Source organism: Polypterus senegalus, chromosome 2 (assembly GCF_016835505.1).
Source record: "Polypterus senegalus isolate Bchr_013 chromosome 2, ASM1683550v1, whole genome shotgun sequence".
In the NCBI taxonomy this organism is placed as follows: Eukaryota; Metazoa; Chordata; class Cladistia; order Polypteriformes; family Polypteridae; genus Polypterus; species Polypterus senegalus.
This window is the reverse complement of record NC_053155.1, coordinates 91,887,819-91,915,542: the sequence shown is the minus strand read 5'-3', so window position 1 is coordinate 91,915,542 and position 27,724 is coordinate 91,887,819. Positions and strand designations below refer to the sequence as shown.

Sequence of the window (27,724 nt, the reverse complement as noted above, 5' to 3'; positions counted from 1 at the left end):
ACAAATAAAATTCAACCATTTTCAATATATACTCTTCTTCAATCTGCAAAACATTTGGGGTAATTCAGCTTAAAACTGTACACCACGCACATCCATCACAATTACACCAATCTCATATCTATCAGGGTTAGGTAACTATGAACAAAGTCATCAAGCACCAGTCTCATTTGTTGTATGTTTTAAGACTGCTCCACACTTAAGACCATTTTAGAGAAAATATGACTTAATGAATTTCAATTAAAAAAAATAAATAACGTATTGAAAATAGTACTGAATTCTCTTTTGACTGAAGTATGCTGCACGTACGTGACCTAAATAAAACTCATTAAAAATTTCCAAACTGGTGTCCTTTGTAGGATATTTATATGAATATAAATTCAAACCATACTAATTCTGAATACCAAAACACAAAATGTCTTAAGATTATGGAAAGAAATGATGTCTAATTCTAATATCAATTACAAAAAAAAAAAAAAAGAAACCCTAACAAATTAACAAAAATTCTTGGGAGATATGTGGCTGCTTTATGACATGCATTAAGAAAATGTATGTAGCAATACTGCCCACAGAGCATTTTTAACTATAGCCAATATGGCCTTTGCTAGCTAAATTAAAGGAATTCATACATTATAGTGTATGAAGCATTTTCTTGGCCTAATATTTAAATATGTAGCTCTACATAAGAAAGGAATACAGTTTAAAAGAATACTTTCAAAGTGCAAATATTATAGCCACACAGGAAAAAAAAGTTAATCTTCCATCTGGTGACAACACTATATACAGGTGTATAATAATTAAGGCAAAACATTGTATAAGCAGAGGGAAACTTTATTCCATTTAAGTTTGTTTTTTCAAACAATATCAGTTATAAAACAGGAGAAGAATTCTTAACTTAAGAGTGGCATTTTAGAACTATGCCACTTAAGAGGCAAGCAAAGTAGCTCGAGCAAAGCCAACACACTAAACAAACAACATTGGAAAAGAACTTGTGAAAGTCAAATTCGTGTTCCCAAAATTTACGTTTTAATGTGCAAAGGATAACGTCTGCTCATCGTTCAAAGAGTTTTCATGTACCGGTAAAGGTGCATGTTGCAATATTTAGCTATAGAATTATTAATTATTATATTCTTTAAAAAGAGATACTTGGAACCAAGTATATTAACAGAATTTAGTTTTGAGAAAAAAAGAGATGAGCTCCTGGAATAAGTCAGTCATATATGCATGCAAAAAAGCAGTAAAATGTTTCGAATACAGAAACAAGTAATATAAAGTATTAACTATATTTATAAAATAACTGGACAATTTTTTCTGTGGAATATTCAAAATACAGTACATCTTTTTTGCAATGTCCTTAAAATATTTGGGTAATATTAAGTAAATGTTAATTCACGTTCTTCCTGAACCCAATTAAATATTTGAAACATATCACAGTGGTGTTAAATGCGACTTAACCCACCACAGTAATTTGAGTGAGGAGATCATCGTCACCCCACTGTAGAAAATAAGTGGTCCTACAATTCAGTAAAATAAATGATAGTCTATGATTAACCATTTCAGCAGCTCTCGTCTGCACCTGTTGACTCTTTCACAACTGGCAACTTAGGTGGAGGTAGATCCAATCGGGCCCAGGACATTGGTTCAGATTTCTTCATGGTAATTTCAATTTTTGTGGCTGTCATCATCATACAGCTCTTGGTAACATCAATGACCTTGAAAAAAGCAACACACCGAGAAATGGGTCACTGAAACCAATACTTATACAGCTACAGATAAAGTCTGTATTTTTTCTTTTCTACTACTGATCTCACAGCACAATTAAACTAAAACCACATAGCTATATTAAGAGTAATGTAATAGTAAAATAAACAATAAAATCCAGTCTGATTAGGAAGAAACAAAAATATTAAAACAGTAAAATACAATCGGAAACGTTATGTTAGAGTGCCCTAATTAGATTAGATTTAGTAGATTAGATAAACTTTATTAATCCCATGCGGTGAGAAGTCAAGCAAAATGACACCTTTTATTGTATAACTAAAAAGATTACAATATGCAAGCTTTCGAGTCAACTCAGGCCACTTCTTCAGGCAAGATGTTTTAGTTAGCCAATAAAAGGTGTAATTTTGCTTGACTTTTCACTACATTTATAATGGGTAACACGGTACAACACCCTAGCAGTACTTAATCCCATGGGGAAATTCAGAATAAATTTAGAAAATGGATAAAAAGCTGACAGACTTCTAAATTATTTTTCTTAAAAGTCTGACAATGATGTGTATTAATAACAGGATTTTCCAAGTACAATAGATAGAATTGAACAGTGTAAATAAACTATTTTGCTTAAAGTTTTTTTTTTTTTTCAGTAAAATAAACACAGATAAAGATAATACATATTTTTACCAATAGTACATTGTAATACTAAAAATCTTGCTGCCCTCTAGTGTTCATGAATAAAAACCTATAAAATACTTCTACAAAAGGTGATATAAAGTACAGGACAGTCTTAAAATATACTTACACCCCACAAGTTAATTTTCTGTTCAAATTCTTTGTCTCCTTCGAATATTATATGAATATTTAGCTAAAATTTGAAAAAGGACAAAGTGAAAAGTAAACTTTTGCAATGTTAAGAATTTTGTTTTTAGAATTCTACATTAAAATCACAAATCTATACATATTAGGACAGAAACCATTACTAATTATTACTTGTCTTTTCTAATAGATGTCTATCTACACAGACTCTAAAATTTAAATGTACATTTGAGGGCAAGTAACAAAAAAGTGTTTACTGTTTATACTCCCTTTCTTAGGAGGTTTATGGATGTGGTGAGAGGGGGACATGCATGTGGTGAGTGTGACACAGCAAGATGCAGGGGACAGGAAAATATGGAAACAGATGATACGATATGGTGATTCCTAATGAGAAGGGCAGAAAGAAGATTAATTTATAGTCCTTTTATTAGATTAGTAGAATTATAATTATGTGCTTAAGTTAACAATTATGGTCCTCTCTCATAAAATATTACCAGTGTTTGCATGCTCCTAAAAGAAAAACGATAATATCCAAATCCACAGATTGCTATGGATACACAAAAAGTAATACCAGTGTTAGATAGTGAGCTGTGCCTTCTGTGGGCAGGAGTACAGAATACTCCTTTATACTGACTAGTATAACATTTTAAACTGAATAATGCCATCAGACCAAGGAGAAAAAAAAAAGATAAGTTTTCCACTTTTCTGCCTCTTTCTGCTTTTTAAGTATTTGCTACCCTCTCACCCTGATCCTGTCACTCAACTCTCTGTAGGGAGGTGCCCTGAGTCCTCACAAACTGCTTTACTCCCAAGACACCCCACCCCAAACAGCAGTAGACATTGTATTCACGTGTGTTACTTACTGATATCACTTGTTATGGGTTTATAGCTTTGACGGCATGTATAGTTCTTTACACTCTGCTAAATACAGTGGTGTGAAAAATTATTTGCCCCCTTCCTGATTTCTTATTCTTTTGCATGTTTGTCACACAAAATGTTTCTGATCATCAAACACATTTAACCATTAGTCAAATATGACACAAGTAAACACAAAATGCAGTTTTTAAATGATGATTTTTATTATTTAGGGAGAAAAAAAATCCAAACCTATATGGCTCTGTGTGAAAAAGTAATTGCCCCCTTGTTAAAAAATAACCTAACTGTGGTGTATCACACCTGAGCTCAATTTCCGTAGCCACCCCCAGGCCTGATTACTGCCACACCTGTTTCAATCAAGAAATCACTTAAATAGGAGCTGCTTGACACAGAGAAGTAGACCAAAAGCACCTCAAAAGCTAAACATCATGCCAAGATCCAAAGAAATTCAGGAACAAATGAGAACAGAAGTAATTGAGATCTATCAGTCTGGTAAAGGTTATAAAGCCATTTCTAAAGCTTTGGGACTCCAGCGAACCACAGTGAGAGCCATTATCCACAAATGGCAAAAACATGGAACAGTGGTGAACCTTCCCAGGAGTGGCCGGCCGACCAAAATTACCCCAAGAGCGCAGAGACGACTCATCCGAGAGGTCACAAAAGACCCCAGGACAACGACTAAAGAACTGCAGGCCTCACTTGCCTCAATTAAGGTCAGTGTTCACGACTCCACCATAAGAAAGAGACTGGGCAAAAATGGCGTGCATGGCAGATTTCCAAGACGCAAACCACTGTTAAGCAAAAGAACATTAGGGCTCGTCTCAATTTTGCTAAGAAACATCTCAATGATTGCCAAGACTTTTGGGAAAATACCTTGTGGACTGATGAGACAAAAGTTGAACTTTTGGAAGGCAAATGTCCGTTACATCTGGCGTAAAAGGAACACAGCATTTCAGAAAAGAACATCATACCAACAGTAAAATATGGTGGTGGTAGTGTGATGGTCTGGGGTTGTTTTGTTGCTTCAGGACCTGGAAGGCTTGCTGTGATAGATGGAACCATGAATTCTACTGTCTACCAAAAAATCCTGAAGGAGAATGTCCGGCCATCTGTTCGTCAACTCAAGCTGAAGCGATCTTGGGTGCTGCAACAGGACAATGACCCAAAACACACCAGCAAATCCACCTCTGAATGGCTGAAGAAAAACAAAATGAAGACTTTGGAGTGGCCTAGTCAAAGTCCTGACCTGAATCCAATTGAGATGCTATGGCATGACCTTAAAAAGGTGGTTCATGCTAGAAAACCCTCAAATAAAGCTGAATTACAACAATTCTGCAAGGATGAGTGGGCCAAAATTCCTCCAGAGCGCTGTAAAAGACTCATTGCAAGTTATCGCAAACGCTTGATTGCAGTCATTGCTGCTAAGGGTGGCCCAACCAGTTATTAGGTTCAGGGGGCAATTATTTTTTCACACAGGGCCATGTAGGTTTAGATTTTTTTTCTCCCTAAATAATAAAAACCATAATTTAAAAACTGTATTTTGTGTTTACTTGTGTTATATTTGACTAATGGTTAAATGTGTTTGATGATCAGAAACATTTTGTGTGACAAACATGCAAAAGAATAAGAAATCAGGAAGGGGGCAAATAGTTTTTCACACCACTGTATACTCTGTGATGTGACTGTGTCACATATCTGCCGTGACACAATGGTAGTGCTGCTGCTTTGCAGTAAGGAGATCATGGGATCACATCCCAGATACTCCTCATGTGAATAGTGAGAAAAGCGCTCTATAAATGTAAAGAATTATTATATAACCAAAAAATTTTTTTCAAAAGGTAAACAAATGTTTTTGCTAATACTGTGCCCGCACTGTGTCCATTTTTAAATAAATAGCAAGCTCAACCTACATAGGTGTGCACTGTATCCACTGTGGCATAGCAGGGGGAGCTGGCATGGCAAAAGGGAGAAAATGAATGCAAGTTAAAAAAACAGGGGAGAAGGCAGGAATGCAGAGGGGCCTGTGTGAGAGCGATCACGCGTAAAAAATAGAAGGCAGGCAGGCAGCTGGGAGCAGAGCCCTTGGGAGTGTATACGACCAACACTCTGGGCTGAAAAGTGTCACTACCACTGAGCATTTTGGTGGAGTGGGGAGTGACACATGGCTGGGTTCAGTCCCGGAAGGCACCAGGAGTCAGAGAGACTTAGATGGGGAGCACTGTCAGCTGCTGAGACCTGTGTCTCAGTAAGAAACCTGTAGAAGGATGGATGTGTATGTCGATAGGCATCTCCTCTGGTGCAAGGTCACGTTTAGGGTTAGCAGAGGAGATGTCTTTTAAAAGGACACAACGGGGACTTTGATTTTAGAGGAGTTGCCTGCCTTTGGAGTTTAACCTTGTTTTTATGGGATATTTGACTTTTTAAACTCCATGGTTCACTTTTTTATAGGATTATTTATTTAATGAAGAAGATGCACTGCACTGTTTGCACTTTGCTTTTGGAGTTTTAATAAAAGTACTTTTTACACATGCTCCTTGTCTGGAATGTACAGTATGTGTCCTCATCTGCCTGGCTCATCTCGGTTTCATGACTATTGACGGTGGTGGGTTCAAGAGGCTCCCGGGCGCAACAGGAGTGTAGAGTCAACCCGCACCATCACACAAGCACAAGATGCAATGAGGAGAATGAATAAGTGCATTTTACTAAATAATCATGACTCCTAAATACGTGGAGTCATAAATATAATAGTACTTTCATAAAGTTAACAAATGTAAAGCTTAAGTGTCATAGCTAGTTAGATAGCAATATCATGTTATAAAATTTTTCCTACAATTTCATGACAAGACTGATTAACCTTAAAAACAAATGTAACACTATGAAAATTTAATGATGAATATATTGTATATATGAAATTTGTTTTATTCAACCCATCTTTTTTGGGATGTGGAGATTATTCTGACAGCATAAACTAACTAAAAGTGAACCATGACATTGCAGATCCACCTATTGACAAAAACAACACAGAATTATAACTCAAAACTACAAGATAAAAGGCTTTTGAAGGCCCCAGTTTGCTAAAATTAACTGACAAGTTAACATACATAACTTGCCAACATAGCGTAATAGCATGATTGAAACATATCTAATTACTGTACCTGTAATAAACATGCAATGAATAATATGATTTACTTTGATAGACTCAAGACTGACAAATACATTGGGTAAAGAACATTAACTAGCACAAATTTAAATGACAGGCCAAGATTAGTTTCAAGAAGTGGCTGCATTATAAACCTTGAAAGATAAACAAATAATTTGGAGGAAGTGAAACTTACAATTGTGCTGTTTGCATCCACATAGCTTAGATCTGGAACAGAATTTTTGGCATAGATTGAAATGATAACCTGCCCTCCTGTCTGATGCCAATCAAATCTACAGGGCACTACTTTCTTTCCCTATTTAATAAAAAAAAAGTAAATCAATTAAAAAAATAAGTTACTCATACAGAAGTACATAACAAGAACACAACCAAAATTAAACACAAACACTCCCTGAAATATATCATAATCACATAAACTACAAGATAAAATTAGTGCATCTTTGCCAAAAATACCCACTGTATCATTCTTTCTCCACAAGTGGCTTCCTTTCGTACAGCCTTCCTGAGAAAGGAAACTATTAAAATCAGAGGTCTTTCGCTTACAGCAGCTCCAGTACTTCATTCTGTTGATTGAAAAAAATAAACTTTATGCACCAAAGCCTGGACAATTTTACTAAAGCAATTTTTAAACCTGAAAGCATGAAAAGTACTTTTAACCAAGCAACTAAAAATAAAAGTGCTACTAAAAGTAAAAAATACATAGTACAGACTAAGATTAATCTCCCAGTGAAAAAATGCAAACTACTGCATGCCAGATACTCAAGGTAAATTTTATTCCTATCTTTCTAAATGAAGATTCAGCAAACAATTATTTGTCTGCTACAAAACAAGTATATTATCCACTGAAAATACTTCCTATGAAGATGTCCAATTAAATATGACAATCACCTAAAGCCACAGTTCAATGTATAAGAAAAAATGTCTTTCGTCAAATACAACTGAGTATGTATTGATGGCCTGAATGACTGTTGTTCATCAACACCCTGCAAGAAGCCTGAGCAGTCTAGTAAAGAATGGTCAGATTCTACCAAATCTGAGTATGCATTTAATCTAAACTGATTTACAGCTGTAATTGGTTTTAAAAGGTACACTCATCAATTATTAAATCTTAATTTATCATTTATACTGTGTAGGTGACACATGGAATGGACAGGCATTCCAGCAAGGAGTCGGGAAGATACCTCACTCAGACGGGAGGTCCCGATTGGACGGAAATGCATCCCGGCCGAGAGAGGGAAGGATAGTGCAACTGGACAAGGCTTCTCTAATGGATCGACGGACGGACATTCCAGCCAGAAAAGAAGATGGTTCCTTACCCGGGCAGGAACGCCCAGACAAATGGACAGGTGTCCCAACTGGACATGTGCATAGCACCTTCCCTGGCCGAGATAAAATTGGAGAACAGGGAAGGACTATCTCCAGGGGATGTTTATTCCCGCTAGATGGCAGCGGCCCTCAATATCAGTGCCCATTCGGGGGGCCCGCAGGGAATGTGGAGAGTTGTAGTCCAGCAGCATAGCCCTACTGGAATCTGTGGGTGCCACATGAGGGCACTGCAGAGAGTACTCCTTATTATATAGGACTTCTGTGTGACCCAAAAGTGCTTCCAACAGGCAACAGCCCTGGCACAGGAAGTACTCCCAGGTCTTCAATAAAAGGGACTGCCCTCCCTTGTCCAGGCAAGTCAGAGCTGGGAGGAGGATGAGCAACACTCAGCTGGTTGAAGGAGGTGCAGTGGAGAGAGGAGAGGTGTTGGGAGGAGAAATAACTTGTGCTTGGTGATTTTTTGTGAGGTATTTATATAATAAACACCCATTTATTTGAACCAGAGATTGTCTTGGTGTGTTCATGTTGGGATTTGGTGCTCTCGGACGCCCCCAAGCTTTCACAACTCTTAATATATATATATTTGTTCCATAACTAAGTTTACTAAAGTATTTAGTTAAGTAGATTAAGTAAATTCCAATTTAATTTTATACAATTCTTAAGCACTGGCAAGAAAAAATCATTAACTGTGGATTAGACTTTGAAAGGAGCGGTTCATGATCATACTGAAAGAATATTTCAAACTGGCTTTTTCCCTAGAACAGCCTTTAGGTATAAACAAGGCAAACCTTACCCCTCATGAAATATAGGAACACCAACATGAAACTGACATATTTCCTCATTGCTCTGTGGTCCATCAAATGTCTAAAATACAATGAAAATCTATGAATTAATGATAAAGGAAAGTAAATCCCAATTCTAAAAATCTGTTTTCACCAGATTTTCCTACTTACTGTATCTTTCAATTAACTCCTTGTTGGGTTTACTCTCTGGTTGGCAACAGAAACCATGCATTTAACTTATTTGATAGAATAGTGTGAAGGGCCCCCCAAGTTATTCACTCTATGAAAAAGGATAAATTACCTTTGTACAACCTCCATTTTTACAGGATGTTCCAATTTTTATTTCATCACTCTCTTCACCTGTAAAGTTACAACATTCAGTCAAATACCATTCTAGTAGTAACAAATACATATGTTTTTTTCAGAAGAAATGCTTAGACACTTACTATTTTTTTCTGCTCCACTCTGAGTAGTTAACTTCTCCAAGGCCTGCCGTAGAGAAGCAGAAACTTTTTGTGTGAGCCTTGTTATTGGCTCATCAGGGCTGCAAGAAAAGAGGACAACCAGTTTAAGATTTTGAAGTTTAAGAAATTGTTATGTGCTGTTACTCATATTTCCCCATGAACAACGGTACCTTCAAGCATACAATATGTTCTTAGTACTTGTTAAGGTCCCCTTGGAAAGCACATACCAGATTTGAAGGGGACAGACATATGGCTTTAGAGACGAGAATAAATATAAAAAGATCACAATAGCTTTAGCAAAATATGGATATTGCTAATCTACGTAAATACCCATTACAAATACAGAAGAGATATCTGAAGACACCTGGATTTCACGAGGTGATTGTGTCAATGACTAGTGATGTTGGCCTCTTATTGTGAAAGCAGTGCTCAACTTAAAGCATGAAAACCTTGCGTTATGTGTTATATGTTATATGTAAGAGACAGGTAAACACAACAACTTCCTATGGCTAAGTCTTGATGATATTACATGAGTGAACAAATTACACTTCATTGCCACAGTCCTACAGAACCATAAATAAAACATTTTTAGCATATTGACCCCTGTAATAATTTCATCCTTGACATTTGTTTCAACGGGGGTTTGTTTTTGTCAGCTTCTCTTAAAAGTTTTTGAAACTTTTAATTCATAGATACAAGGGGTTTATGTAAGACTAATGTCACAAAACATCTACAAGGCAAGGGTGGCAGCAGCGCCTCCATTAAGGAGGAATACTTGCTCTCATGTTGAATGTGAAAGTAATACACAGACATAAAATGCACCAATCTGGAACTACTTCTTTTGAGTTTATAGAGACTTTTCAATCAGACCTTTTTAATCTGTGTTCTGTTTTACTAAAAATGAATTACAGACAGAAGATATTTTTGATTGAATAGTAATTGGTAGTTTTTAAAGATCAATTCATTTACCATTAATTCAACACTCTTTGCAAGATAAATAATTACGAATACTATTGTGACCAATTATGTCATCAAAGTCGTGTGTTCTTAAATATACAAAATCTGAAATACTATAATTTACTACTGTGATGATACAAGATACAATCAGTTTGAAGGATTCCTCCAAGTCCCAGATGGCAATTAATATTTTTGAGAATTACTTTCATTCCCTTGACAATTTTTTTTTAAATATAAATTATAGCAGTGGGCATGCAGGAGAAAGGGCAGAGAGTAGGGGTGGTATATGGAAACAAACAAGAGTCAAACAAAAAAATGCCAGCTTTGACTAAAGACCACCTCTAAAAAGCAGTGTGGGAAAGATGGGAAGTAAAAAATTTAGTTGGATGACAATCCTGTCCGGGGATTCATGAAAAAGATGTGAACATCTAGCAACATCTAATAAGAAAACAAAGGGATTTGGTTAGTTCGACAGCAGTTCTTCCACAAATAATCAGAGTGCAACACCTTTTAAAAATTGTACTAGTATTAGTATAGCCATCTGACAGCTGTTCCAGTCTTTGAAATGATTCTAATGGCGCTTTTCCACTGCTTAGTACGGCACAGCACGGTTCAGTACAGCTCACCTTGGTTCGGCTCAGTTCGGCTCGGTTTGCGTTTCGACTGCAGTTTAGTACCGCTTTAGAGTGGGTGGGATTATTCACGTGTCGTTATAGTTGTGCCGCCTCTACTGCCGTGACACCGTGGAACTTTTACAACAACACGCAGACAACGACAACACTTTAGCTCGACGACGCGCAAGGGTAAGTATCTAAAAAAAGCACATCACTAGCTAACTTTTATCACTGTTCCAAAGCATAAAATGAACTTAACTGCCAGTGTAACATTAAAATGCTGATTCTGTATATTACAGATCTTCCACATTTTGCAAAAAAGTCGCCGCAACAGACCATCTGTTTGGACATTTAACCATGCTTCAGAGTGGTGGGATGTGATTGTTCCCGGTTTTACAAACACTCAGTGGCTGGAGAACTTTCGAATGTCTGAAGAAACATTCATCCACTTATGCAACAAACTGTGTCCAGCGATGGAGAGACAGGACACAAACTTCCGCGTGTATGTACCTTTAAAGAAAATAATAGCCAGTGACACTGTAATGACGATTTTCTCCGGCCAATCAGTGACCAGCAGAGTTTACACGTCACGTTTTGGTAACGGTTCGGCGCTTGGAACCTCGGCTGAGGTGGTACTAAAAAGGACCAGGTACTGTTCCCAGTGGAAAACCCCCCAAAAGTGAGCTGAACTGAACCGTGTCGTGCCGTACCGTATGCAGTGGAAAAGCGCCATAATGTCCTGTAGGCTCAGAGGTGAAAAAGTTTCAAATGACAGGTAACTGTGAAAGATGTGTAGGACAGGATGTAGGAGATAATTCACAGAAATTAGATGTTATTCACATAAATAGACGAAGGGTACAGAGGGTAATATCAGACAGTATAGGACAGTGGCTGAGGTGTAGGACATAAATCACCAGCTTACTTTGTCAACACCCACCTATGACTCACTATGTAACCATGAGCAAGTAATTGATATAACCTCAATCCAACTGTCAAAAATAAACAAACAAATAATCTATACATGGTTGTCACATATTGTAAACTTGAAGGCTGCCTTGGTAAGATCATAGTCCAGGGATACATCAAGAATTGATTTGCTAGTTTTAATTATTTTTGTGTTCATTACCCAAATACAGTACATGTTGTAATTTAGTAAAAATTGCATTTTAATACTTTAAGGACTCTATAGCAGTTTTATCTTTTGGTTAAGTGCTCATTAAATGGCACTAAACAACAAAAGAAACACTATAAACATACTAATAAAACTAAGAAATATTAGTCTCAACCACAAAAAATGCACCACACATAGAAAAGATATTAATTACCTTGGTCGCTGAATTAATTCAATAGGTTTTGGTGCCTGGATAACATACTCATTAAATTTTGGTTTTAAATCTTCAGCTAAGTCTTTTTTATCGTTGGACATTTTAACTTCTGGTTTGATGGGTTCAGGTGGTTTTTCATTGCTGTGTTGACCTTTGGTACAGCCCTTAAAGAAAATGTTGGCAATGTTACAGAAAGAAAGACTTTACATCAAGTCCATCAACAATATGAATTGTGCAAACATGTAGCCTTGCAGTTCATTTCACAGTGGGTGGGATAGTAGGTCACTGCCTATGCAGCACACATGCAAGCAATGTTACATATATAAAAAAAACCTGAATAATCACATCAGACATAAATGTTTTGTCACATTCAAATTCTTATTATAATCACATTACAAAAATGAGAATATTTAAGCCCTAAACAGTTTTGTTAATCCAACCCATCTTCTCATGCAGTCCTTGTGGTTCTTTCTACAACACATGGCTGAAGCTTGTAGTCTGGCTTGTCCAAGCTCTTGATATCAAGGAGGTACACCATGAAATATGGGCATTCAAAGGTATACTGTACCCTTTTTTGTGTTATTAACCCAATATAGTTTATAGAGATGGCCAAGAAAAAACTTTAGTCTCATGTTTTCATGCAGAATGTGAGAAAAAGTTTGTTATAATGGAACATATGCTGTCCAATAATGTGAAATAACTTCCATAGAAAAAAGTGTTGCATAATCCACATGTCTGTTATAAAGACTTGTGCTCAAAACGTGCAAAACATGTATTTTCTTAAATAAATAGTTATGCCTGGGAAAAATCAGAGTACAACATTAACAGAAAAATCACATTCCCATAAATCTGTGTTCATGAACAGAAGACAGAACTCTTGACCAATGAATGAGGGGAGAGGCAGGTCTTCAATTCAAAAGCACAAATTTATGGGATTGCATTTTTCTGTTTATGATGTACACTGCTTTTCCGGAGGATAATATTTTAGCAAAGAATGCATGCGTTTCAGATGTTTTGCGCATAACACTTGACAATGGATATATGGATTATGCGATGCAAGAACCACAAAAACTGTTTTAATTTCTCCACATTTTTCACATCATTTGCTATTGGACAGCACAGGTCGTGAAGCCTTTTTCACTTGTTCTGCATGAAAACATTGCATTAAAAATTTTTCTTGGTCATCACTACAAACTACATACAAATATTTTTGAAGTATTTCATAAAAAAAAAAAAAAAAAAAAAAGGATACCGTTAGACATTTCTCCCACCATAAATGTTTATATTAAGCTTGCATTAACAGGGTTTTTTTTTTTTTTGTAACATTTACTAGCTAGGTTAATTCACATCCCTTCATTTCAATGTCTAAATCTAAGATGATTTTATACAGAATAACTGCTTTCAAAATAATATCCATCATTAATTCAAGACTGTCAATACTAAACCCTAACAGCGATGCAATAATATCTAAACGCACATTTACTTTAATGTGGCAAAAATAAATATTTAGATTGTGTTTCATTAATATATTTTAATGGAGAAATAGCTAAAATTAACAGTAAGATCACTGCACACTCTCAAGAAATTTTAACTAAGTTACTTACCACTATACCCAAGAAGTCTGAGAAGTCAGTTGTCCGCCTTTTGCAACATGACCAACCCTGTTGTAAAGATGAACAGCATATTTATATGACAATCTATAAGATAATACTACTTCTAATAAGCATCATCATTTTGAATATAATGAATTCCCCAGTTATACTGCAAAGAAAAACAAGTTATTATAAAGGGACGGGTTATCCTGCTTTAGCATATGAGCTCTTAGTAACAACTGTCAGGGTCACTGTCAAAATCCATTTCTTTTTATGCCAGTTGGTTGTATACTTTAATATGCTTAAGTTATTTTCCTGCTCTACTCTGAAGCCTGTCTAATGTCAAATTAATATTTTAATTATAAAATAAACACTACTCCATCCTGAGGCTGCAACATTGCTTATAAAGTAAGAAGCTGACCCAGTTTTTAATACAAATTACTTCAATTTTGTCTGCAATAGATTAGAATTAGTCATACATGTTACACTTTTAAAATGCCAATTGAGCTGTGAATAGGAATCAGCAAGTTTTTTCTCATTTTAATAATAATACATTTGATTTATATAGCACCTTTCCTGTGCTCAAAGTGCTTATTTAAACAACAGGGTATATGTAACATTGGAAACAAATATTTTCTGCATAGAACACTAAACAAATAAATACAGGATATACAAAGCATTAAATAGAATAAAGAAAAAAAAAAATACGAAGTTCAATACTTAAAGAAATACCTGAAACAAATAATATCATTTGTGATATAACACACAAACACACAAATTATTTGGAGTATCTGGACAGAGAGGTAAACTGAAGAATGTCAGGTTAGTTAAAAGCCTTCCTGAACAGTTGAGTTTTTAATATGTTTTTAAAAAAATTAACCGAGTCAGCTCATCTAATTCATTTCGGGAGGTCATTCCAAAGTCTGGGCAGCTAAAGGCCCTGTCACCCATAGAGTGCAGGTTAGTGTGGGGCACAACAAGTTTGCCAGTATCAGAGGACCTTAGTTGGCAAAAAGGAGCATAATGATGCTGATGTAGTCCAGTGCAAGGCTATTTAAGGCTTTGTAGGTTAGTAATAGAATTTTGAATTCAATCCTGTAAGACAGTGGATCCCAACCTTTTCGCAACCATGGACCGGTTTATTCCGTACACAGTTCCGCGGGAGGGATGGATGATATACGTGTAACAAAACACATTGAAGTCTGTGCTGTGGTGCAGCAGTCCCCAACCTTTTTTGCACCAAGAACCAGTTTCATGTCAAAATATTTTCACAGACCGGTATAGAAACAACTGAAAACAAAGTGCATAAAAATACAAGTCACCATCCCACAGAATTAGTGGGAGCCCAGAGCTTGTTTCCCTCTTATGAGCCAGTCCCATCTGTGGGTCATGGGAGGCAATGTCACCCGAAGTGTGTTAATTATATCTAGTCTACTCCGTAATTTGGGTTTGGTCGTTGTCACTGCAGAAAATCCTGCTTCACAAAGATAGGTTGTTGGAAACGGAAGAAAGGAATTCAGTGCTTTTTTGGCGAACTCTGTAAATTCTACCTTGATCTTAACCCAGAACACAGGCAGAGTTGTTGTTTGAAACATACTTTTAAGGCCACCGTCATTTGCAATCTCTAGCAGTTGATCATCTTCTTGCATGGACAGGCTCAATTCACCTGGTTTGTTCACAAATGGGTCACGCATTCATTCTTTCGAAGTTCGGGGGTCTTTTCTGGTTGGAAAGTACCGCTCGAACTCTTTTAAAAGCAGAGACAGGTGGTCAAGGACAAGCTGTGAGAATTTTGAATTAGGCTCAGTTTCTTCCAAAACCCCTGCTAATGTTTGAAACATGTCAAATATTTCTTTGTTCACTCGGCGTCCCCACAATTCAAGTTTGGGTTTGAATGCAGCTACTTTGTCTGCCAACTTGAAGACAGTTGTCATTTTCCCCTGAAGTAACAGATTGAGTTCATTGAACAGATTGAATATGTCCCATAAGTAAGCGAGTTTTGCGACCCAGTTCATGTCACTGAAATGTTCTGCAAGTTGTGGCTTTTTTTCTGAAAGAAACCTCCACAGTGGCTCTCGTAACTCAAAAACTCTGGCCAACGATCTCCCTTTAGATAGCCATCTTACTTCTGTATGTAAGAGAAGGCTTTTGTGCTGTGCATCCATCTCATCACAAAGCTGCTCGAACAGACACGAGTTTAGGGCATTTGCTTTGATGTAGTTAATGACTTTAATGGCATTGTTCAATACAGTGTTAAGTTCAGGTAACATTTTTCGGCAAGCCAACATTTCCCTGTGTGTAGACTCAAATTCAGGTGCAACCTCCTTAACCCAATTAAACCAGAAATCCATCCAGTCATTTCCTGATCATTTCCTGATATGTAATCATTTAAAGATTTGAATAGTTCTGCGCCAGTGGTGTTGCTCGGCAGTGACAGTGCACATAACATGTCCTCATGCACATCCTCCTGATATATATATTGCACATAAACAAGTAATAGAGCCTTGTTGTCAATACCAGTAGACTCATCAACCTGAACTGCATACCATGGTGACTTGTTAATCCTCTCCAACAACTGTGTCTCAGTGTCCTCTGCTATATCCTCAATTCGTCTAGTGACGGTGGTAACCAAAAGAGGAACCTGTGCTATCTTTTTAACAGCAGCCTCTCCTAGCAGTTCACGGCAAATATCCTTAGTGGCGGGCAAAGATCAATTCCTCACCTACAGTAAAAGGTTTCTTCAACTTAGCAATGCAGTTAGCCACTAAGTAAGCTCTCAGTGCACTCGCATTTGTTGAGGTGGTGGCCATTAGCAATTGCCTTTGTCCATCTTGTTCACATTTTCTCCTTTTAAAAAATTGCAAAGGCTTGTCTTTTAATGCAGGGTGCTTGGTCTCCATGTGCCAAAGCAGTTTTAAAGGCTTCATAGCCTCATTTGTTAGCATGTTACTACATATTATGCAGAGTGGGCTTGCTGCGTGAGGATCACCTGTAGCGATAAACTCGTATTTTAAGTAGGAATCCTGATATTGTCTATTAAATGCAGCTTTCTTTTTCTTGGAAGTCGAAGGCTCTTCTGTCTCCTCATTGGGCCTTTTTCCCTTTCCAAAGCAGCTCTCCAAAGAAGTTCATTTTTTACTCATTTTTGCTAGCTTGTGGGTTAAAATTACCCCAACCTTTTTGTGACCTAGGACTTTTTTAATTTGGGTAATTTTTTGTGCGGACCGGGTTGGGGGAGGGTGCGGAGACAAGTAACAGAAGATAGTGAAGTGCGCAATATATAAACTATTCACCAAGTGCGTTGCCTTATCGCCACCTATGAGCCACAGATGGAAGTGTTTTCCAAAATAAAACAGCCTCTTTCAGCCTCTTTGGTTGGGGACCCCTGCTGTAAGACAGTGAAGGCGAAGTAGGATGGGTGTTCTGTGCGTGCTGTTGCGGTTTCGTATAAGGACTCTTGCATTTTTGAATCAACTCTAACTGTGATATATAATTAGAAGGGTCACCTATCAGTAAGGAGTTACAGTAATCAGTGTGGGATGTGATGATAGCATGGACACGTTTTTCGGTATTAGAAAAGGAGAGTAATGAGGGAACATGGGATATGTCACGGAGGTGAAAGTAACAAAGGTTCTTAATGTGGTTTAAGTGAGTGGAGTAAGAAAGGGAGGAATCAAAAGTGACACCAAACTTCTTTGCATTAGAAGGTCTGATGAGATCACCGTCAAGAGTGACTGAAAAGGAGCTCATATTCTTAATTTGTGCTTTAGTGCCAAAAGGCAGGAGTGCACTTTTATTTCAATTTAAAAGAGTTATGCTCCATCAAGGTTTTAATTTCACTGAGGTAATTTGTGAGCTGAAAAAGCACTGATAAAAGTTTCACTTTTAACAATGAAACAGAGTTGAGTGTCCTCTGCATAAAAATGATAACCCAGTCCATAGCTACGAATAATAGGGCCAAGGGGAAGCATACAGATACAAAAGAGCAGAGGGTTGAAGACAGAGCCCTGAGGAACAACTTGTGTGACTGGCACAGAGCTGGACCTCCTGTTGCTAACACAATCAAACTCTTGCCAATCAGTCAAACAGGACTTAAACCACTGGTAGGCAGTGTCAGAGATACCCAGAATGTTCTTCATTCTGAACAGTAGAATGTCATGTCTGACAATGTCAAATGATGCACTAAGATCCAACTGAATTAATATGCTTGTTTTTCCAGAGTTTGCTGCCATAAGCAAATCATTGGTTACCTGAAACAGAGCAGTTTTGCAGCTGTGCCATGGGCTGAAACCAGACTCAAAGGGTTCCAAATTATTAGAAGTAATTTGTGCATTGGGAGGCTACAACTTTTAACAGAAAAGGTAAGTGAGAGATAGGCTGAAATTTGTTAAGACTGTCGGCATTAAGACCTGACTTTTAAAAGTGGCTGGCACAAAGTTGATGTCAAGGGATGAATTTATTATTGCCAAAATAGTTGGGAGTAGGTATGACGGTGGATTTAAGAAGTGTGATGGCGTCCAGTACCCAAGTGTTCTGCTTTGTCTTAGAAAGCTGGTTGTCAACAAATGTAGACGTAACTAGTAAAAAATTAGAAAAAGAGATGGATGGAGTAGGAAGACAGGGAAAGATATACATGGATGATGGATTTATGTTAGTTGAATTATTTAGATCTTTTTAACAGAAAAAGTGCAAAGGAATTTTTCACAAACTTCAGTAAAGGAGGTAATTGGGCTAGATGCAGGTTGAAGTAGTTTAAGAGAACAAAACCCTCAAGTCATCATGGCCACTTTCCATTATTCTGCCATAATGCATGTTCTTGGCTACAGTTAATGCACCCCTGTAAGCCCCTTGATGGTCAGAGAAAGCCTAGATATGCACCATGAGGCCAATCTTATGTGATATTCTCTCAAGGCATTGGCCAGCTGCTTTCAACGACTGTAATTCTGAATTATACCATGGAGCTGAACACTTAAAGAAGGGCCCTATTTCCACAATGTGGAAAACACAGATGGAACCAGGGAATTAACACATAAAAACAGATTTTAGATTTAAAAACAGAAATGTGTGGAATTTAGAGGCTGAAGGGTGACTGTTACAAAACTTCCCAATAAATTAAACAATTGAATAATCTGTAGTTCTATCATTCAGATACTATTTTCTAGTTTGTTGATTTTCAAGCAAAGACAATTCTTGTAGTAATCCAGTTGTGCATCTATCAGTTTGTGTTTCCTGCACACAGATTAGCTACCTGCATGAGACAGAAATGTCGAAGCGAGCAGTATCAGATACCCTAACTACGCCAAAAAAACTAAGAAACACGACCTTAACTGCAAAACTGAGGGCATAGCAATATCCCAGCGACTTTTACGAATCTGGACAACTTTTCTGCAAGTTTTGTCAGCATACCATATTACCCTTTTAAAAATTAGTGACATTTCTGGATTTAATAAATGTTTTGCCTCACAGTGATGAGGCACACAAGGTCCACATTTGACTCTTCTACTATAAACTCAGCACCTGCAAACCTCTGCAAGCACAGCAGGCCTCTCCTCAGATGCAATAAGCCCTTAAAAGTGGGTCGGTCTCTCTCTCTTTTTTTCTGTTTAATTCCCGGATTTAGCGTCTTACAGATTAGTTTGCTTGTGCTTTGTAATTAATTATTTTAAGATATAAAGTAGATGCAGATACAGATGTAATGATACACGTTTTCAATCTGTAAACATTTAAGGTTTAAGAATCACAAGAAACAATTTACACAATTACATCTGCAGGTACTGAAGACCAGCAGTTTTTGGCAGATGTTATCTTTATGGAGAGCTGCAACTTTGACCTTTTCACAGGCAGCACTTCACTGCATTCACAGCAACCATCTGATTCTTAATGACATTTTAGCAGTGGTTACAGACGATGCATCACACTGTCTGAAAACATACCAGGAAGTTTTGAAAGGGATTATGTCTAACAGTGTACATTCAACCTGCTTGTGTCATGTCATCAGTTTGGTGGGAGAGACCTGGCAGCACTATAAATACTTCAGTAAGACTGCATCACTAGTTATGTATGTAAAGTCTGCCTTCTTCAAGAAGCCTGCCAGGAACCCTTGAGGCAGGAAACGCCATGTGGAATAGCTGGTTCGAATCAATAGGGTACCTCGCTGAACATATTCACATCTACAAAAAGTTTTTTCTGACCGAGAACACATCAGCTAATGCTGTAACAAATATCCTAGACCCTAAAAGTGAAGTTAACCTTCATCTGAGAAGGATGCATCAACCTAATAACAGCTGTTACAATTCTGGAGGGCACTCACTGTACTACTGCAGTCTTAGCATACAGCATCATGGAGCATCTGGGTTCCTTCCTGCTTAATGAATGGAACTGCAAAATAAGGTTCAGTGTGCTAGTGTTCTGCTTCATTAAAAAGGAATGTAAACTGGAATTTCATTATTGATTTTTTTTTGTTGTAGCTGTTGCTACTTACAGTTAAAAAAACCATAAAAACCCAAAAATCCAAATCAAGGAAAAATAAAAAGAAAATGCAAACAGACATACAAAATGCACATGCAGGTGAACTAAATATTTTTGTGAGTTGTGGACACCATCAATTTGTTAATGTTCAGACAAAACAAACTTATTCAGTTTGTTTGGGTTGAAATAAGCTATGAGAATAAATGTTAGTAAACATGAGTAGCTCTCGGCCATTTTCATTTTGTAAAAGTAGCTCTCAGCGGAAAAAAGTTAAAGACTGCTGTGTTAAAGGTTTCTGAAAGTAAGTTCACAGTAAGCAGTGGTAAGAGGTAATGACACTGTGAAAAATGCTGCTTTATGATCAGACAGTCCCAAATCACTGCTATAAGTGCTGTCAACAGAGAAGCCAGATGTGCAGATCAGATCCAGTATATGACCACCAAAGTGGGTACGAAAATCAACATGTTGCACCATGTCAAAACAGTCCAGTAAGAACAGGAATTCATTTCTCAGTTTACATGTAGGAGTGTCAATATGGATGTTGAAATTGCTAAGAAGAATGACACACTGGGAAAGTTAAAAGCAAGTTAGTTCAGATAAAGACCCATTGTATTTTGGGGGACGGTAGACAAAAATAAGCAAAACGGACCAGATTTCATTATTAGTTTAAGAAACAGAAATTCGAAGGACAATGGACAGTCAATTGAGATTCTTTTCATGCTATACTCTGATCTAGCAATTATTGTGACCCCTACACCCTATCTTGAGCTGCGAGCTTCTGAAAAGTAAACATATCTGGATGGTATTACCTCTGAGAAAGACATAAAGTTGGTGGTTTTTGCCAAGTTTCTGTTAAGCATGTCACATTAAGTTGGAATCTATAATGAATTCTGACAGAACTGATGCTTTGCCATTAAGAGACATTAAGTTAAACAATGCAATATTAGCTGATGAGGATTCATTGTGCACAGATCCATAGCCAGAGGTTATTTTAGCACATTGAAAATTTGACACAGTGACACTCTTCTCCTAACACAACACCACCACCACTCTTATTTCCAAAGCCATGAGCAGATCGGCATATTCCTGAACAAATGCTGATGGTAAACTTTTCATTCTCAGTCTGGAGGTGGCAGCGACTTGACCCACGAGGTAAATATTTGAATGCCAGTGTCTTTTAGGACATTCCAGTCTGACCACTTGCTCTGAATAAACTGTTCAATATGAAGGAGTTTATCACAAGTATTTCAGCACAGAACAGAGTAATACTTATCTGATAGTAGCAGAGATGAGGCAAAGCATGATGGAGAAGGTGAGACAGGCAGGGTGGAGTGATACTAATGAGTGATGATAACAAAGCAGCAGCAAAAAAAAAAAAAAAACAGACGAAGTATAGGATAAATTACAGGATGCACATGAAAGATAGCTACCACAATTTGGAGGTTCCAACATACAACCACAAACATACAACACTGGGTATTACAGGCATGATCGCCCCAATGCTGCAAGCCAGGTGGGCTGCAGACATCAAATCATTTCTACCACACTGTCAGAAAGAGCTTATGTGTTTTTCTGCAAAGGTAAAGACTTGACAGTCTAATTAGGGAAATGGTAGTCCAATTTCACACGCATCTTGTGCTCACATTTTACAACTGCACAGGTGTCAGGATTGGCCACCCTTCTGCCACAGTTGTACACAAAGTTTTTGTTGTTTCCACTGACTTGGTTGTTAGAAGTGGAAAGAAATGCATTTGCATTTCTACTCTTGTTAAATGTGACTATTGCTTATGGAAACATTCCAATGCTGAATCCAGAGGATAATGAATTATCTTCTGTAATTAAGTTATGAAAAAATGTCTGCAGCAACTAATTCTGCATTTTAAGATTTTGCTTAGATTTTTTACTTGCATGAATACTTAATCATTTTGTGCTTAATTTAAAAAGTAATACACAAAGAATGATGAGTAGCTATTGTAGAAATCAAAAATATCAGCAATGCCAAATTCTTCATTTTGGCAATTATCTGTCCTTATTTATTTAAGTATGTCACAAATTAACAAATGGTGGCACTAATAACAATTACATATTTAATAAAACCATATAAAATATTTTACAAATATCCCATTAAGTATTTATTATGCTTTATTAAAAAATGCAGACAGCATAACGGCATTATGCCTTTATTAAATGTAGGTTCAAAAATAAGTGCACAATACTGCAGCAAAATATAAGATAATAAATATCATGGCCTGTATACAGAAGTCCTCACATATGCTCATGGTACACTGGGGTGTCTTGGAGGAATAAAGGTTGAAGTACCACTGCAACACGTGACAGGAAAAAGTCAGCTATGATGGAAATAAAGCAAAGAATTTTGACACTACATATTTGATATGGACTTTTAAGATTATATCACAAAGCAGAATATGTGGACTTTCAACAATCTTCATCTTCATCTTACACAAGTAAAAACAGTGTTGTTTTCACACGTGTTCATACTTGGGATTGCCTCTTTAAAGTATGGCAATGGTAATAAAATATATTAAATGCCTATATTTTGTCTAGCAATAATTGTATTTCTTTTTATAACAAAAGATAAAATACATAGATATTTCTGTAACTTAATAAAAGAACAAATAGAGAGATGTTCCTGGATATTTTAGACATAAAACAGAAGGTGAGTGGGCAGAGATGACAAGCACAAGCGTCTTAGGAGTAAATTCCTCCAAGTCCTCTGCTAGCAATTCATTCTGACACACTGGAGGAGAACTGGGAGGAATTTTTGTATTTGGAGCAGTTCTGTAGAATCGCAGTTGCATACCTACCTATCAGAGTCACCATTACCTAGAAGGAGAAAGCCCACTGTACTGATTCACTAATAAGGACATTCTAATAATGGCATCTCCTCATTCTTTCAGCAGCACTAAGAGAACACAAGAGTTTACACAGCAAAAAGATTGTCTAGTGCAGCATTTAATTCACTCGCTTAGAAAAGGAAGAATATTATGCATCCTAAGATGTTTTTGTCAAAAAGAATTTCCCAGTAAAAGAACTTCACTTGACATCACTCAAGTTTCATTCTGTCACTAGACTTATTTTAACATTAAAATATGCAAAGGATTGACTGACACGTTTTCATTTACATGACCTGTTCTATGCAGAATATATATAATAAAAATATATAACACTGTACTGTGCTAAAAAATACTTAAATTAGTGTTAATTTGGTGAAACTGTTAAGAATCCATATACTGTTGCTTATGTTTTTGTGATCTGGGGCTTTAGACTTTTAAGATGGCAGAATGCTACCATAAGTAAGAAGACTTAATTTTGTTGGGCTCAGGGATGACTTACTGAAAACAACTCTGATAGTTTAGGCAATTTATTTTCATTTGCTGAAAGTAAGAAAATAAAACTGATTCCAGGGTGAAGTCACACTTCACGCACATTAAACAAATGAAGGAAGTAGTTCATAGTAACTTGCTGCCAAGTGAGATAAACAGATGAAGAAACATTCTGGATTCATTTTTGAAGGATCTGTAAACAACATGAAATTAAGTGTTCTATTGGTGGTACTTTGAATACAAATAAGCAATGCCTGAAATTGTATTTCTTTCCTCCAGGCATGTTAAGTGATATCACTTCTGAATAAAATGATGTAAAGCAAGTAGCAAGTAAAACAAACTAAAAAGAAATTTGCTTGGGTGATTAAGGTTTTACACATATTTTTACATCATTGTTTCATTAATAAACTGCCACATAATAACACAGCACTGTTAATTAATCCAAATATAAGTTCTTAAAAATGGCAACCACATTTTAAGTTTAAGCAAAGCCTGGGAACCAGTTTTAAAAGTTAGTGATGAGCACTGAGCGGTATTCTTAATTTTACACAATAAAAAACTAAAGTCAACAAAATTCAGTTGTACCTTCAAAGCATCATGAAAAACAGGAACACCAGGATGATATGTGCAAGCATCTGGAAAAAAATTTAAGAATTCAAAGATTAAAATTCTCTTCTACAAAAAGCACAATTATTTAATTACTAAATGAACCACATTAGAATGTTGAAAATAGCGTTATGATAACAATCACTTCACAGGAGAACACACAATATTTTGACAGTCACTTGGTTTCTGTTAATTTACAGTTTTAAACTATGTTCAGTCAAGAAATAAAGTACTCTAGGAAAATCTGTATTTCAAATAAACACAAAAAAGAATGCAAAAAAAAAAAAAAAAAGGTTTTAATTTTATGTCAAGCAAATTAATGAAAATAAACATATGAATAAACACTATTGAGAACAAAATACTGCAGTACAGTATTCATATGCTAACATATTATACTTGTATTATTTAACCCAATATGTCCCATAAATAATTTGCGTTCTCGGTGATGAACCTTAAATATGAAGTGCCATTAATAAATATATTTATAATATACAATTACTTTATCTGTCCCGATTTTCATCATTAACTGGCTAGTTTATAGTTAGCTTGACCTGCTAGATAAACGCACTTGTTGTTATATAGTTATTGATATTAACAAAACCATACATGATGTATGGTATGTACGTATGCCCTTCATTTATTTCACTATGAGATGGCTATGACAAGCATTGCAATTTACTGAATTAACAGTAATTCTGCAAACTAGTTCTGCCAGTGTGTGCATGTGGGTATAAACAATACCACTCACCTGCTAAATAAAATTCCTGATAAACTGACAAGTAACCTGGCAAAAGGATGGTGTAGTTTACTGTAGCAGAGTGTTATACCTATATACATGTATAAGGGTGGTGTTGATGTTATATGTTTTACTATCTTAAAGGGTATTAAGCTTTTACTTGTAATTTATATTGCCTTGCCTTTATGTCGATTTCATTTAGGAACAATAATTTTTTATTTCTGTCAACAAAATTTAAAATGAAACAAACATATAATCTAATCCCCAATACCATTGTTTGCAAACAGTTTAATCAAATAAACTTCTCCAACCTATGTATTTGGGTTTGTTCATATTCAATTGTCATTTTCTATTTGGCATCAAATACAATAATCATTGTGTGAATCAAAGCAGTGTATTTGAAGGCAAGAAATGCACAAACTATAAAGAAATTCTAATACACTAATTAAGGTCCATGTTATGTTTTAAACCAATCTGTCACTTGAAACCCACTTGATCAAAACACAAAAAACAAACTTACCGACAACCCAATCCCCAAAGAAAAGCATTGCAGACTATGGTAATGTAAACCGAGGGTCTATTAGACTGGTTAAACACATGTACACGAGAAGCCTCCGTTCATGTTCATCATTTGGACATGCTTGTAACTGCCTATAAAATACAAACCTCAGGACACTTTAATTGTCACTGACAGCCTGCCATCAGAAAGTATTCAGACACCCTTTCTCTTTTACACATTTTGTTATGTTGCTTCCTTATGCTAAAATAATTTAGAAGTTATTTTTTATATCATGAACTAACATTGTAGACCCTAGACTGACAAAGTGAAAATAGGATACTAGATTTTTTTTGGCAAATTTATGAAAAATAAAAAACTAAAATATCTGATTTACACAAGTATTCAGACCTTCTCTTATGACAGTTTAAATCTGGCTCAGGTTCATCCCATTCTATTGATGACTGATTCTACCTGATTCTACACCTTGTCATATGTCCTCAAAGTTTAGCTGAATGTTCATGATTAGGAAAGGCACACACTAGTGTCAGCACAGTACTAAAACTTTAAATTAGGTATTACCTTTCTCAGTACCACTACCTAAGCAAATGGATTATTACAGTATGCTATTATATTCACCATAAAGATCAACACAAATTATTTAAAATGAAGTTTGAGTGACTCCCGACAATATGAGGAGAATCAAAATAAATGTAGTCAGACACAATTAGGAAAGAAAACCGAAAAAAAAATCAAGAGCTTATTTCGATAAACAAGCAAGAAATACTTCATTTTCAAGGTTTCTTATTATGATCTAGCAGTATACTCTCATCTCTTGCGGGCGTCTCTAGTGTTCGGCAATGACCACCTTTACATTGTTTTCATTCAAAGTTAAGTGCTGAAAAAGTTCGGTCAATTAGAAAATAAATACAACAAAACTGGAATTCCTCTAAAAGACAAAAGCTTGAAATATTGACGAGTACCTACATTTTAAGCACGACAGAAACGCTATACAAGTAAAAACATATTACTAGTAAATAGCACTTTGCCTCCAATTCTTACATTTCCACAAAGCTGTAAGACAACAAAATTTATAAGCTTCTGTTTAAGGTAACGTCTATATCATTCGATACGATAAATAAATCCTGATTTTTCCTCCATCTGACTCCAGTCCTTACGATATAAGAAATTGATAAAAGCAACAACGCTGTCAATAACTAAACGGAGTATTGATATTTACTGCCGAACCAAGCAAGACTGCATTCAGAAGTTGCTGATCACAATATTTTTACTTAATGGCACAGAACAGTAAGAAATATTGTTGTCAACTTAAAGGAGACCTTTTCCTTGATAACTAAGACCTCTAACTTATTACAATGGGATATATCTTAGTACTATACATTTTAAGTCCCTTCAGACCGGCCATATTTACTGTATCAGCCATACTGGAAGCCCGGAAAGAGAAACTAGCGACAATTCCAGAAACACTTCCGGCTACCAAAACATCATCAAGCTAATTGAACATTTTACAGTAATAACAACATAATTAGTTATTTAATAGCGGAAATAATATTGTCAGTCCTATAGATAACCCACTGCTCAACACCAGTCTGCGAAGTTTTACAATAAACACGCGGTCACGTTTTTTACTTTAATAAATAACGTCTCTACACCATCACTCATCAATGAGTATGTCTAATTTAAATTATCCAAATAACATTCAAACAGCTTACGTGTCAATTTAGATACATATGATAACAGAAATCCTGTTCATTTTTAATAATATCTTTTCTGCCTACCTTCCATGTTCTTTTCTGGATCAAAGCGCTGCCCGCAGCCTTTGTTGTAACAAAGCAAAGACATAGTTCTGATTAACCGGATACGTATACAACACAAAAAAGTATATACAAGTTCAATTATTTTTAAAGTGCAGACACACGTTTGCAGAGATTTGTAAACCACGTTCCCTGCAAACGACCTGCCGGTAACCAACGAGGTCAAACAAAACTGCCTCTCAGTCTCTCTTCCCCCATCCAATTGGTCCGTTTACAGCCGGCTGATTTCCGGAAACAGTCGTCATATTTCGTGAACATTCCCGAACATTCTGTTGCCGCCTTCGCCTGCGGTCGTCACTTATCGGAAAGTCTCCGAAAATATCCGATGCGCTGTCGACATTTTCACGTCAATTGAGTGTTCTATCCTGATCGCCAGCTAATAGAATAACCCCCACGAAGTCCTCGTGCTTTGCGATCCTCAGATTTTTTCGCTTCGGTCTCTAACGTTTGCTGATAGTCTGTTTCATAGCTTGGAAGAAATCGGTCTGGAATATTATATACACAATTTCCATATAAATTTCACTTTAGTCATACCGGGGTAATCGCTCAGCGTAAGATTTCACAATACGGCAAATGGTTCTTCTGTGCTGTCATATACAATTAAGGGCATT

The 27,724-nt window shown here is 36.4% G+C and overlaps 1 protein-coding gene across 2 annotated transcripts; it reads right to left on the bottom strand.

The window, feature by feature from the left end:
• Positions 1–810: 810 nt before the first annotated feature.
• LOC120523147 (cysteine and histidine-rich domain-containing protein 1-like) lies at positions 811–27,323 on the bottom strand. 2 transcript variants are annotated; one of them, XM_039744159.1, is made up of 11 exons: positions 27,078–27,323; positions 24,026–24,075; positions 13,641–13,697; positions 12,037–12,200; positions 9,123–9,220; positions 8,978–9,036; positions 8,688–8,758; positions 7,026–7,131; positions 6,744–6,863; positions 2,519–2,581; positions 811–1,709 (listed from the first exon to the last, which is right to left on the bottom strand). In XM_039744159.1, exons 1-11 carry the CDS (start codon positions 27,139–27,141, stop codon positions 1,554–1,556), a joined length of 1,008 nt encoding a protein of 335 aa, XP_039600093.1. In that variant the 5' UTR covers positions 27,142–27,323; the 3' UTR covers positions 811–1,553. The 2 variants fall into 2 exon arrangements, with proteins under 2 accessions (XP_039600093.1, XP_039600094.1); XM_039744160.1 differs by lacking the exon at positions 27,078–27,323 and adding an exon at positions 25,303–25,456.
• Between the last annotated feature and the right edge of the window lie 401 nt (positions 27,324–27,724).

Excerpts from the sequence above, each read along its gene's own strand:
- LOC120523147 (XM_039744159.1), bottom strand. The coding sequence starts at position 27,141 with ATGTCTTTGCTTTGTTACAACAAAGGCTGCGGGCAGCGCTTTGATCCA. Across the intron at positions 24,076-27,077 it reads TCCAGAAAAGAACATGGAAG|ATGCTTGCACATATCATCCT; the intron begins GTAGGCAGAAAA and ends ATTTTTTTCCAG. Across the intron at positions 8,759-8,977 it reads AAAATGGAGGTTGTACAAAG|ACATTTGATGGACCACAGAG; the intron begins GTAATTTATCCT and ends ATTGTATTTTAG.